A 15,016-nucleotide genomic window follows, 5' to 3' on the forward strand; every position below is an offset into this window, starting at 1 on the left:
ATTCTGTCCTTTTCCATGTTGATGTTGGTGAGAGTATCCACTGGGTAAGTTCATTTCACTCCAGTATAAAGTCGTATATAGATTCCTTTGGGGATGTGTGTGTAGCATATGATTCACAGTTTGCAATACAAATACCCTGATACATCACTTATTTACTATTAGTATTTGATTATTATACCATTTTGCGAAGTCTTAAAACCACATTTTAATTAGTGTTGCTTGGAGCAGTTCAGAATATATATATATATATATTTTTTTTTTTCCTTGAAAGCAGAAGCTCTTATGGGTATAATTTATGCTCTCTTTGCATGCAGCATTTCAATGAGAAGGTTATTACATGGCACATCCCCATTCAGGTGCTTGTAATAGAGGTATTCTTCGGCCTGCATACTGATGGCCCGGATTTCTGGTAGTCGCAGGAGAAGCTGCCCAAATTTTTCTGTTTGCTGTGGATAATTACACATTGTGTAGTCCAGCAGAGCAGCATTCACTTGTTCCTGAACACCTTCCACAAGCTGGAAGTTCTCAAGATTTTTGACATCTGAATGATAAAAAACAAAAGAAAGGTAACAATTCAGTTGCATTTTAATTCCTGTTTATGGAGGCAGTGTTTCACTAAATGGATGTGGTTTTTTTCCTCCTGACAAAAGCATACTTTGCAAGCTGCTGAATATTCAGTGAACCCTTTTGCCAACTTTCCTGGGAAAATGATCACAAAAGAGCTTTAGCAGAGTGTCTTGTTGAAATTCTGCATATACCTCAAATCAATTAGACACCAATGGAGTCTGAGCAAGGTCAGCTCTTTTCATAGCTTACAAAAAGAAAGGTTGAGGATTCCTAAAGTAGAAGACCATAATATATTGCTAGCAAATGAGTCCCAAGAGGAAGCCCTATCTTTAACCTAGTATGTTACACAATTCATATAATTCTGTATTAATTTTTCTGACCCAAGGTGAAATCTGTGTCCAGGGTATGATGTAGTTAATTCTAATAAAAAGTGACAGGGTTCTTGTTTCTGTTTGACATTTTCTAAATGATTCTGAAAGCCTTTGACTTGTCTAGCCTATGTTAATGAACCATCTGGTACACTCCAGTGACTGCCAAAATAATCTTCCCTACTAGAAACTCTCTAAAATATATATTTCACTGACTAATGATCTTTATAAAATGAAATCATTGTCCTTTGGGTAGAATACCAGATAGGAATGGTGCCCTTTAACCTGAATATGGTTTCTGAAATACAACACAGACTGGGGTTTTTTTTTGGTATTGGACAACAGGGGCATTTACATCAGTAAGGCAGGTACAGTTTGTTCACTCTGCCTCTGTTTGATTATCTTCTGTTCCTATACAGCAAGTTCAAGCTGTGGAAATGTTGGTCACAGATAAATGCCAGTATATTAACTCCTCATTATTTGCTTTGCTGTGTAAAAATTATTCTGATGGCATCATCTTTTGACCTGTCTGGAGACTGCAGAAGCTATTCCGAAGCTTGCTTTGCTTTATAGAGTGGTGCTGTAATGCAGAAAGAGTGAAGCCATCAAAGTGCTCTTGCTGTGAGAACTTGATTTGGGTGGTGTTCAATCATTTATACCATCAGTAATGTACTGCCACTTGTAGTTTCTTGTAATGCTAAAGCATGGTGATACTGAGCATAGCTATGCTGATGATCCACTTTGACTAGAGACAAATCTTCACTTCTTTGGATGTTCTTGGAGCACAGGAGATGGGGAATTTGGCAGAATTTGGTTCATTGTAAATGCCAGCCTTTGATTGGAGGGGAAAAGAGTGTTTTCCTTTGCAAAAAAGGAACACACGATGGTCCCCCAATCCATCAGCAGCCTGGGAGGGTGTGTAGCTTGGATTTCACAGAATCTTTTCCTACAGGGTGCTTTAAACACAGCAAATATTGGCTCCTCCACATAACTGTGCTGGAAAATGAGGGAAATGGTTGGAGGAGGCAAATTTTTTTTCTGGACAAGAGTGTAGGAAGGATCCCAATGGCAGCTCAGGGTAGCATGCAGAGCCTCCAGGGATTGAGTTACGTGCTTTGAGCAGGAGCCACTCAAGCATGCTGGCTGCCAGGTACTCTTCATGTTTACCCTTGCAGGACCTGGGGTGAATGTTTCCTGCTGTGCTCACCACTGACTGCCTCTTTCCTTTCCCTATTTCAGTGTGGAAATGAAACAGGTAGCTCTTGGTTTTGTGCTGCTTGTTTGGGAGCTGGGGACACAACCTCCATCTGAATTTTGCTAGCTGGCTTAAGGAGCTCATTATCAATACTTAAATTCTGATGGTTATCCAGCAAGAATCATCTGAACTTGGTATTACCCAGCAAGGAGAACTGGAAAATTCAAAGCTGCTATGCCTGGTCCCTTAGCTATTCAAACTCATTTATCCAAAGTCTCTTTGCTAGTGTCTCTGGAGATCTGTTGGATAATCACGTTTTCATGTATTACGCTGGACATTTGCTCACACAAAATATAGCTGTTTATTATTTTCCATACCCGCATGAAACTCCCAAGGTATTTTGTAGCAAGTGTAACCTGGTTTATAAATTGGGCGTTCTAAGCATATTTTTATAAAGTTAAGAAAGGCACATTATCAACTATCACAGTTATTTCAAATAGGTTGCTTTCAAATGCAAAATGCAATCATGAATGAATTGTCAGAACATAAGAAATTCCCACAGAAAACAGGGACTATGCTGGAGATTAAACAGCGTTAACAAGACAAAATGTATAATGAATTCTGAATCAGGATTTTGAACTTTTCTCCTCTGTTAAAAATAACTTTAATCATCAGGAAATTTTAGAAACTGTTGTTTGATTCAACCCCCTTTAAAATCAAAGCGCATCTTTGTGTTGCTGTCTCTGTTTTGAATTGTGCCATGAGATTAAATTGTGCTGACTTCTTGGAAAACCAGGTTCATTCTCATTTTTGCTCTTTGTCTAAATGTTACTGCATGGAGTACATACTTACTGGCAACTTCTCAAATATCAAGAAGAAACAATATCTGAGAATTGCACAGTTTCTGTATTTTTCTGCAAAAGTGGTGAATTCAGCATACATTTTAGATATGCATTCCTTCTTCACTTGTATTGATATCATACTCCATATGGAGTCATAATATTATATCTACATTACTCCCATATACAAGATCTGTAGCTTCTTGCAGTAGGTGTACCTGTGTGTTCCTATATGCTTGTCAGCTGTGTAGCCTGGCTGAATTGCATGGATGTTGCAGAACTACAGGGGAAGAAGGTCTGTGTTGATTGTGGGTTTTTTGTTCCTCACAGAGGACAGTTCTTTAAATACTCATATGTGGCAACATAAGCACTGAAGTCAGATGTAAAAACAAGTCCAATGAACAGCAAACAAAAAGTAGTTCTGGGGCTTCTATTCCACATCTAGAGCCTGAGGAAATATTTGTAATGTACTTCCACTACACAAAATCTTGGTATCTGTGGTGAAGTTCAGTGCTTGTAAACAAGGTATTATTAGATAACTAGTGAAAATACATAGACTTTTTGTGACTCTTTCTATACTGAATCAGATACTCATAGTCCAAATGATCATAGTTTAGGACATCACTACACAATTCATCTGTGTGTAGATCTCACCAGTACTGCAGTCATAATAGCAGTGATGTAGAGGCAGCCTGATGGCTGGTTATGTATTTTGGAGTGAGTCGTCTGGAAGTAACCAAGATTTTTGGGTATGACTTTTGATAAGTGCTCTCATGTCATGTACATTAACAATAAATGCTACAGTAAAACAAACAAGACAAATTGAACAGAGAGATGGAACTCAAAGGATATGTGCTGTGAAGCTCCATTGCATGTCTCAATTTATGATGTATATTGTTAAAAAAGAGGTTTGCCAAACACGTCATTGCAATATGATTTACTATTACAGTTATTTTTGAGAGAGAATCAAAACCTCTAGCTCTCATATGGATGAGTAACACCAAAAGAAAAAATGTGGATATTAAGTTATTTCCAGTAGCTCCAAGTTCTGCAGGTAGAACAAGAAATGCTATACAGTTGTCACTTCTGGAACTTTGCATTTAGCTGATAGCGATACAAATGTTATTAAATAATAACTCTGGTTTGTAAGTTGATGGTTTTCCTGTGGTTTGGGATCAGTTTTGTTCTCTGTATTTATTATATAACTGGCTAAAGGTACATGCTTTAGTTTTCCAAATATTTCCTTTTTGATAAAGATCCTTTGAATGATAAGGAGTTAACTTGGTAAAACATCAAGCAATGCTTGTGTAAGTCTGCTGAATGCAGTGATGTACAATGAGCATGAAAGCTGCTACCGATATGTACAGCACAAGTCTTTCATGCTTTCATAGAATTCTTCATTCCTGTCAGCTGTTTAGAATGGAAATGTCTCTTATCAATCTTTACATCGGTTAGTAACAATTTAAAGTACACATGTTTAAACTTAATGCAAGAAATCATTTTCCGAGGTTTAGATGCTTGTAAATTAAATGAGGAGGAATGGGTTCCCCCCCTCCCACCCACACACCCTTTAGAACCTAGCAGCTAGAAAAAGTGTTTTGTGTTGCTACAGTAAGTATCAGTCTCTTAGCTCTTCTACTTTATTCACTCAGGGACTAATTACCAACTTTTTACATGAAACAGCCTTACTCTGGACTCACAGTGGGGAGCACATCTTTTTCTATCCTTATTGGAAAGTAAACCCTTAGGTCTTCTGGAATATATTATATGTTTTACAAGAAGTAGCAATTGCTTTTCTGTCAAACAAAGAATTTTTGTTCTCTATAGCTTACTTTTGACGATTAAGACAAAACCAGAATTACAGTGTGTCAGGATCTGCTCTGCAGTCGTAGTAAAGATCTGCCAGTATTCCCAGAAATCCCCCCATTTTGATTATTTTCTGCATCTGTTATAAAACTGTGCATTAAGCTAAAACTGCAAACACCATTCAGCCTGAAGAGAACACTTTTGCATATTTTACCCCAAAATGGGTCTGGTCTTTAGAGGGGGAAAATATTTAGGTTTCAAAAAGATTTTCTCCCTCTCATATTCCAAACATGAAATACTGAAAATTTGGTGGTATACTAATCTGCAGAGAGCTTCCCTTGGTCTGGGGATTTTGAAAACAAAAATGAAAGAGAATGAGAGATTTAAATTTGAAAACCAGTAATTCCTTAGGAGCAGTGTAAATATTTCCCGAAGAAAGCTGGTTCAATTTTACTGCTCACATCCCTTATCAGATACTCTTTCTACATGAAGCAATGAGGAGGCACGTAGACAGACAGCTCTGCTGCCTCTCTGCAGTTTCCACCACTGCAAGTCCTGTGTATCGCACGGATGAAATAAGGTTGTGTTTAGACTCCTCTGTGGGGAGAAATTTCTCCCTTTCACAAGGCTGGAAACAGTCTTGTGACAGATATTCCATGAAATAGTACATGATATCAGCCCAGGGTTGAGCTTTCTCACCCTGAATGGGCTGATGAACCCCTTCATTTAAGGACTTCATCAAAACCCAATGGACCCAATGCTTAGCAGCTCTTTGAAATTACTGTTAAATATGTAGATAAAATATGATGTCTTCCAAGCCCTAGTGATGTTATCTTTGGCCAGGATGGCCTTCAGGCTCAACTTCCCAGAGATTTGTCTATTCTTTCCACGTGGCCTAACAGGCAGCATTTAATCTGCTTAGAAACATGCTGTTTTACCAGGGAAAGATACAACTTGCCTCCTCAGACCAAAGCTGGGGTTTCTGTCAGGGGCTTTGGTGTGAGGTCATTCCCATTTGACTTTCAAGATGGAGTATGCTAATTCTGAGGAAGACTTTTCCCCCAGCATAGTTTAAAGGGGGATTACCCAGGACTAGGCGACGTTACCAAACCTTCCTCTATTTAAGCTTTTTCCTGTTTCACCCCACCGTCACCTCCACTTTCTGCCAGCCCTGCAAATCCTGCGGGTTACAGGACTTAAAACACAGGTAGATTTTTGACATGTGATAAAAAGTTTTTTGATGGCAAAAGTAGTAATGGTTGATAAAGTGCCAATCTCTGAAAATTACCCACAATTCTCCTTCATTGAAACTAATAGCAACAACAGTGGTTCCATATAGCACATCTGTCACGAAGGCAGATATATGCCATTCTATAGCTAAGCTTTGACAGACAAAATGCTATAATGAAGGAAGATTTATGGTAAAGATAAGCTCCTTACAGCAAAATTCCCCTCAATTTTATTACTGCAGGATTGCGCTGAATACTATTCACTTAGAAGTCATGGGAAACAATTCTCGATAGATGTGTTTGTTAATCAGTGGTGAGGCACTATATTTAGCACTTTCCAAACCCTGAAAAACCTTTGTATTATAACAACAGAAATCACTTAAGACTTCGAAGTCCAAACTGAATGCATAGAAAACTTTTCCTGTCTTTAGAAGGATTATATTTTTGCAGTGGTTAAGCTGTGTGTAACACTGCAATAATCAATCTCTGACCATTTTTTAGGGTCAGCAAGTAATTTTTATTTTCAGTTGAACATAGCATCAGATAATGGGCACATTGTTTTAAAGATCTTCATTAAGTTCTTCTATAGAAATGTATTTCATTCATACTGTCCTGGGCTCCGCCGTAGCTGGGCTTAAACCACAACACATACCTAAGTATTAGGCAAAATTATATATATTTTTTAAAGTAAGAATAAGATACTTATGAGAGAAGAAGCTGTAAATATTAGTCTGAATCCTATTTCCTTCCCTCCATGTTCAATCCTGATGGACCTTTGGCTTGATATTGAAGTGTATTTTTTCTATTCCAAAAAGGTTCTTAATGAGAAAATCAGGTCCTGATGTATATTAAGAATCACTCCTACTGACTTTTGTGAAGAATTTTATAGCTACTGTTAGCTCTGGAGTGGAAATGGAGACATGGGGAAATAAGCTGAATTCCTCTCCTTGTGCGACTCTTTTCTTGCAGTGCCAGTATAGACAAACGGCAAAGCCTAATTTATTTCTTGAATCTTTATGACTGGCATAATTACTGAGTCATCACTTAGGAAAATAAACCAGCCTGACTTTCAACAGCTCAGCCTGAATTTACTGACTCGAAAGTTAAACAAACAAACAAAATCTCCACCCTGGCAAACCAAAATGAGTCAATATGTGATATGATGGTAATTGAAACACAATAAAACAAGATGCAGCCAGGCCTCTTTGGAGGAACAGCTGCTCTCAAGTCCTGGCCCAAAGTCCACAGCCAGTTACACCCTTAAATACAAAGTCCAGTGTTTCTCATTGAGACTCATGAGGGAATAGCATGGGCAGGTACAGACACAGAGCCAGGGGTGTGGGGAGCCGGTTGAGATAGCTGGTTGATGAAACCATGGCCCAGCCCAGAAGATGCTGGACAGAACCACAGGCACCACATCCCAAGCAGTGGTTCCATGGCTGGCACTTTATCCTAGCCGTGCCTAAACTCTAGTACCACCTAACTTTTATTGATTTCTAAAGCTTCATCCATGCCTGGAGTTATGACCCTGCTGATGTCCCACAGACTTGCTCCTGCTTTGGGTGAGCAATGCAACATGCTGCTTGCCTCTTGCTGATCTGGGACTGAGCGCAGCCTGTCTATTGCCTCATGGCTTATTCTGTAGGTATTTTAATCCATGCTTAAGCATTCGGTGATAGGATTAGGTTTCACATTAGAGCATAGCGGCTGCTTTCTTTGAAGATGTGACAGAGGAACTGGAATTTGAGCAGCACTTGCTCTGTTGTGTCTTCAAGGGAATTCCCCGTACAACTGGAGTTTCCCACCATGCCAGTGTGTGGTCTTAGCTATTGCTAGCTACAGGCTGTTCTCAGTGAAAGTGGGCTCCAGTGTCTGTGTTGAAGCCCTGCTGGTGCACTCTAAAAAATAACCTAAGATGATTTAGGCCCAGATTTATAGCTTGCCTTTGTAGTCTGGTGGTAAGGGAGTGGTAAGGTGGGCTCCCGCGGGTTTCTGGTTCCTGCTTCCGTGTTTGTTTATATATTTGACCTAGGGGCCACTTAAGGTAAGTGACAGATCGATCCTAGAAAAATGTCTCAATCCAGGTCTGTCTTTTTTCAGGAGAAAATTGTGTAACCACTCTCCTTTGTAGCCATGGTCATATTTGTATGCCAGCACACGCTGATAAACAAGGGCACAAGTGATTTAACGAAGGTCTCACAGATAAACTGGGAAAGAATGTGAGTCAAAACTCATTTTTCCTAACTCCTCACCTAATCCCAGGTTCGTATTATATGTCTGGGCTGGAAATGTTTGTCTTCCGAATATTCAGTTGGAATAAGCATAGATAAGAAAACTAATATGTTAATTACTATGCTATCAGCAGGCTTGAATATATATATGTACTTAGATGCAGGCAAATCTACAGCAGTAGCCCTAGTTCATATCACACTTACCAGAAAAAAGTATCACAATCGAATAAAGCAGAATTTAGGCTTCTGATAAGAGTTAAAAAAATTAATAGAATAAATGGTAAATTTATTGAACCTAACGTTTTCCCTAGTTAATTTCTGAAACATCATTTTAATCTTCAATAGCACATGAACAGTACAGCACTGTTGGTGTTTTAAGGGAATTGGCTGTCACTGTTTACAATTTGTAGGGTGTGAATAGTTTAAGATGTCATAAATATTTATGAAGTTCCTGGGAATGGTGATAGGGACATCATACAAAATCCTTGAAGTTATGAACTGAGGCAGAAAGGGTGTTATATGCAACTTGTAATAATAGACAGTTTGGTATAATGTAAAGAGGAGCAAGAAACAATCTATTATTTAGCTGAAACGAAGCTGAATGTTCAGAAAAAAAAAGGAAGAGAAATTTTGAAAGATTTGCTTTTATCTGGAAAAGATTTGCTCTGCTTTCACTTAGACATTTCCAACTTTTCTGAGTGATTGGATTTATTGCACTCAGGAGAAGCTTTCACATTATCTTTTCTTTCCCTTTCTATTCCTCTCCTACTACTCAAGTACTATTTAAAATGTGAATAATGGACAGGTTAATCTCAGAGGTATTTTTACTGCTGCCACTAGAACTACACCAAGGGTGGATATAGTCCTGAAAGAAGAAATATAAACATTTTCTGGAAAAATATTGAATATAAATTTCTACTGTGGTTAAAACACAGAAGTGCAGCTGCCACTGAAACCCTTCTGAGCATCAGGCTGTATCCTTTTATAAAGCCCATCTGTCTCTGCAGAGTATAAAAAATGCATGATCATAAAAGGCGGTACTCCTCAGGGGAAAATCTCTCTGTGCTAATCTTGTAGTCACTTTACAAAGCAGTTTTTAATCCCAAATTTGCATTTGATTTTCAGTCAGGAACTTTTGTGGTTTTGCAAAGTTTTCTTATTCCATTAGAATGAGATATGAGGTACAGTTTGTTCAGGTGGCAAGTCCAGACTATGAATAAACCAACGTTATCATATGAAAGAGAATTAAACAGGCAGATCCAAGTGGGGATATATTAAGCCAAATTTAAGCTCCAGTAGTTGAATTTAGCCTGTACTAGATGTCTGGTTTGCCGCAGGATATATTCAGCTTTCCAGCTAATCGACTGGGGAAAACTGCCTCAGGTATGATAAAATTTACAAGAGAGCTCAGTCGAATAGCTCTTGTTATAAATACTAGCTTAAAGGCATTCTTCTGGTCTGTGGGATCAGGACTGTATTTGCATTTAATTATTGTATTTCAAACTTTTTTGAACTTGGTTAAAAATATTAGACCAGCCAGTTACAGCTTCATAGTGGTTTCCAGACAAGGGCAGAACTTCATACAACTTTTTTATTACTTGGTGAATTTTGTTTGGTTTTACCCTTTTGCTTAGATCCAAAGTCTCACAGGTACAAAATGTGTTACAATATATTCTCTTTAAAAGAAGGAAATAGTTAAGCAAAGGTGTTTTAGTGATCTGCTGATCTAAGAGGAACAGTACCCCACAGTGACTTGATGTCAGTGCAATTGGCAAATAATTAAGAGTTTTAAGTCTTTTGTGCTATTTTGAAACAAGCGTGAGACAATCAACCAATTGTCTTTCAGACATTTTGATTTCAAAAACCTGTTTTTCCTCTTTTTTTGAGACTTTTAAATACGTGATTTTATTAGGTTTATGTGTCCATATTTGCACTAACAGGGTTTTATTTTTCACTAACATATCAGTGGAAGCTGATTCTGATTTAGAAATATCATGAAAAAGATAATCATTTCTGCCTGTTTAAGGTATGCGAAATAGAAATCAGTATAAAAACCCCTGTTTCCTTATATAATTTTGTTGGAATAATATAAAGCAAAATGCATTCATTTAATTGTTCAGTGCTGAAAGCACTGCAGTAGGACTACAGTAGAAACAAGTATGACTCCTATTAGCCAAACGTCTGAATTTTACTGTTGTTATTTAGAAGAGTTAGACTCTACTTTGGGTAGTTACAGTTATTGGCTATATAAAAGTAACTCAAACAGCTCACGAGACCATTGATGGTACATTGAAGCCGTTGTCTCTCAGCTCTTTCAATTCTGTACCAAATTAGCTTTGACCAAAAATTTGCTGGGTTAGATGAAAAGTGCCAATGAGTTTGGTCCCATTGTATACATGTGTGTATCAGTCATCAGATCATTACCACACCTCACTGCAACAGCCCATGAATTAGCTTAGAAGCAATGCATCGTGCACTGGAGCTCCTCACTGAGTGACAGCAGAATTGGTGGCCCTCAGACAGGGCTCCTGCCCTGTCTCCCTGTCCCTCTGGCTGCTGCTGGGCCTCTTGCAGGTGGTGGTAAAAAGAAACGCTTTGTTCTCCTGTACTTTCAGTCTTCTTTTCGTGGAGAGTAATCACAACAAAGTAATTTTCTGCTGCAGTATTTCAAAACATATTGTTTCTGACATTGCCTATTGATGTGAATGGAAGTTGCAAATTTCATTTTTTGTTGTGACATATGTCTGCGCTTAGTTGTGGAAGTGGTTTGGCAAACAAGAGTGACAGAAGCCCAAATGAGGACATCTGCAACTAGCACTTTGCAAGTGTCAGTGCTGGCATGCAGGAAACGCTGGAGGGGCACCCAGATGTGTGTCAGCCTTTGGACTCTTTTCTGAAATACACTGATGTGTATACCAGTGATCTTTGTCCTCATTGCTTACACTCTTAAACATATAAATATGAACTAAAGAAAAGCCCACCTGAAAGTCCCTTTGTCAACATGGTTACTCATCAGTTAAACTGAGAGGGTAGAGAAGCATGGAATAAAGAAAATATTCTTACACCTGCATTTCAAAAATGAGGCTCTTGGAAGAGAGTTTTATTTCTTAGTGTCCTGGGTTCAGCTTAAACCATGACACTCAGCTGCCTCTGGTTTCTTGACAAGAAGCCCTCCTCAGAAAAGGCTGGACGCTCTCAGATAAGGTAGTGCCTCAGCACATTGGTAGCGTTTCACTTGCTTGCTAAGGAAGAGCAGAAATAAGTCAGGTAAACTCCAGATTTGTGCTCACTGCTCAGCTCAGACTGAAATGTTTGGCCAGGTATGGATGTTTCCACAGACACCGTGGTAGTAGATTTAACATGAGGTGCATGAATTAAGGGTCTTCAAGTCCCCATTAGCCTCTGGCTGGAGCTGTCCCTAATGTGATGGCAAAAAACTCATGTTCCCTGCACAGAGACAGAGGTAGTTTGATCCCCTGATGCCACATGCCAGATGATGGAAATGAGCACACCTCTGGCACTGCACAGTGTCTCCTGTAATGGTCCACAAAGGGGCTCAGGAACACAAGGGAGCCTCGTGCAAACTGAGGTTTCAACTTCTCCTGCCATGACCAGGCTTGCTGTACCAATGACATACATAATCTCAGGGTCCCAGCAACGCTCTGATGAGTTCCTCAATGCTTTCTTTATTGAATTAGACTGTGAATTTTACCTTTATTGATGAAAATATGGAAGGATTTTTAGTTCTGGATCTGCCTCCACCTAAATCAATACTCATTGGATTAAAGCTGACTCTAGCTAGATCTAACTGTACTCTTCAAAGCAGGGGTTTTTCCACACCTATATATATTCTTTTTTACAGACAGGTCTGTGAATTGCTATTTGGAATGGAATTTCTGTTCTATTTTTCATTTTATGGTGAAAGTTATATGTGTTAGTACTCTGAAAATTGTAAAAGCAATTTGGATTTCTTACCTTAAGGGTTAATTTTGCTGCAAGTTATGCCCAGGCCAAGAGGTAGTGCTATCTTGTAACCTTGCTGCCACAGCAGACAGTGGGATATGCATTGGCAGGATACAATTCATGTAAGTACACATGGGCATCCTTGTGCTTTAGTTTCATGGAAATTCACAGGCTTTCAAATCTAAGGTATTCAGCAATAAACAGTTCATTTATAGCTGTAAATGAGCTGTTGTTCTTGCCCTTCTTCATTTATATTCACTAATTGGAAGTTAATGTGTATGCAGAAACAAATACATATATTTAAACAAAAAAATGCACTATTTTTTCCAAACTGTGTTGAAAAACAACTCAGTGCTTCTCCTAGTGCACTGTCCTAGGAGCACCTCTGTGTCTGCAGCGCAACTGTAGTACCTCTTTAACCGCTATTTTATTAACACAGAGATTACTGATCTGTTCACTTTAATCAGTTTACTTTGACTAGTAAATAGAGGCTAGTTTAACAGAGATTATCACCATTCTGTTCAACCAAGCCTAATGAGCTTATACTTAAGCACAGCCCAGTAATCCTTTATTAATTTTGATATTAATTTCCTGTGTCAGTTTCAAGTTTTAAAAAAATACATGCGTCCCAGTACAGAAAATACAAATCAAACCTGACACCTGGACAAAAATCACATACTGGAAAAACCTGACATAGAATCCAGTAGTATCAAAAATCCTTCATATTTGTTGTTTCCAATTCAGACATTCCTCACTTAGACCAAAATAACAGACATATATAGTGTACCTTAGTGCTGGTGACTATTTAACAGCTAGGTGCTCTCACAGCATGGTACTCTTTATGTGCACAGTAATGAAAGTTCGCCATTGATTTTTCTGTGGCTGCTTGTAACCATTATAGTTGATACATCAATAGAAAAGGAAAGCACAATGTTTCACAGGAGGCAGAAAATCAGAGAATACATGATGCTGTTACAGTAAATCATGGCATAATCTCAAGAATTGATAGATGGTTGCTGCTAACTTGAAACCCATGGCTTTCTCTGAAAAGACTAGCCTATAATCGCCCAATATGTTCTAACAGACTGACTGCCTGTAATAGTGGTAAAGGACACAACCCAATGTTTCATCTTCAAAATAATGGTTTCCACGAGCCAGGTTGTTTTGTTGTGGTGGAATTCGTGTTACTGCAGAGGGAGGGAGAAAGAGTGGTTTGAACGCTGTTTAGACTCGTGCTGAAAGTTGTGGGAAAAAGAATATTTTATTTTTTCCAAAAAAGAGTGCAGGAGGTTTTTGTTAAAAAAAAGAGGAAGAGAAGTTGTCATTAATTTTTAACTTGCAAAAGCCTGCAGTTAGTTGAAAAGGAAATGCAAAAGAGCTGATTATTCTTGAGATCAAAACATTGGAGCTGTTTTGTCAAGAAAGGCAAATGCAGAGAAAATACATTTACCATGGCTGTTTCCAGTTCCATGGCATCCTGAAAGGGAGCCAAAGGCACGTAAGTAATTGAAAGCTCTTTTAAGTGCCTGCTTCTCTCTGCTGCATTTTTGAGGGGCACAATGATCTCTGATTTTTAGCAGGAATGTTCTAATTGCTTTGTTCCCTCTTTACCCCCTGACTCATCTCTGGTAGTTTTATCTGTAGCTTTAATTAATTTAAAGGTCTTTTTTCCCTGTCTGAAAAAGGAAGGGGAGGAAGAAATGCAGGTAAGATCTGGCTAACTGGAGAACAGTGTGCAGTCTAGATCACAGTATCACAGTATCACAGTATGCTAGAGATTGGAAGGGACCTCAAAAGATCATCTAGTCCAATCCCCCTGCCGGAGCAGGAACACCTAGATAAGGTTACACAGGAATGTGTCCAGGCGGGTTTTGAATGTCTCCAGAGGAGACTCCACAACCCCCCTGGGCAGCCTGTTCCAGTGTTCCGTCACCCTCACTGAGAAGAAGTTTCTTCTCAAGTTTAAGTGGAACCTCTTGTGTTCCAGTTTATACCCATTACCCCTTGTCCTATCATTGTTTGCCACTGAGAAGAGCCTGGCTCTATCCTCGTGACACTCCCCCTTTATATATTTATATACACTAATAAGGTCACCCCTCAGTCTCCTCTTCTCCAGACTATAGAGACCCAGCTCCCTCAGCCTTTCCTCATAAGGGAGATGCTCCACTCCCTTAATCATCTTAGTTGCCCTGCGCTGGACTCTCTCCAGCAGGTCCCTGTCCTTCTTGAACTGAGGGGCCCAGAACTGGACACAATATTCCAGATGCGGTCTCACCAGGGCAGAGTAGAGGGGAAGGAGGACCTCTCTCGACCTACTGACCACCCCCCTTCTAATACACCCCAGGATGCCATTGGCCTTCTTGGCCACAAGGGCACAGTGTTGGCTCATGGTCATCCTGCCATCCACTAGGACCCCCAGGTCCCTCTCCCCTACACTGCTCTCTAACAGGTCATTCCCCAACCTATACTGGAACCTGGGGTTGTTCCTGCCCAGATGCAGGACTCTACACTTTCCCTTGTTATATTTCATCAAGTTATTCCCTGCCCAACTCTCCAGCCTGTCCAGGTCTCGCTGGATGGCAGCACAGCCTTCTGGCGTGTCAGCCACTCCTCCCAGCTTAGTGTCATCAGCAAACTTGCTGACAGTACACTCAATTCCCTCATCTAAATCATTGATGAATATATTAAATAATACTGGTCCCAATACTGATCCTTGAGGCACTCCACTAGATACAGGCCTCCAACTAGACTCCGCCCCATAGACTACAACTCTCTGGCTTCTGTCCTTCAGCCAGTTTGCAGTCCACCTCACTACCTG

General features: G+C 39.5%; 1 protein-coding gene across 2 annotated transcripts in view; it reads right to left on the reverse strand.

The window, feature by feature from the left end:
• Positions 1–293: 293 nt before the first annotated feature.
• The window catches only part of NR5A2 (nuclear receptor subfamily 5 group A member 2), a gene marked incomplete at both ends in the record, with an annotated part of 94,570 nt that continues 79,847 nt past the window's right edge, over positions 294–15,016 (reverse strand). For both annotated transcript variants that reach the window (XM_080624320.1, XM_080624319.1), the window contains one exon: positions 294–541. In XM_080624320.1, the coding sequence (XP_080480446.1) occupies positions 294–541 (248 nt within the window). The remainder of the gene's footprint in view (positions 542–15,016) is intronic.

The sequence above is a fragment of the Psittacula echo genome, assembly GCF_963264785.1.
Source record: "Psittacula echo genome assembly, chromosome: 7".
Taxonomy (NCBI): Eukaryota; Metazoa; Chordata; class Aves; order Psittaciformes; family Psittacidae; genus Psittacula; species Psittacula echo.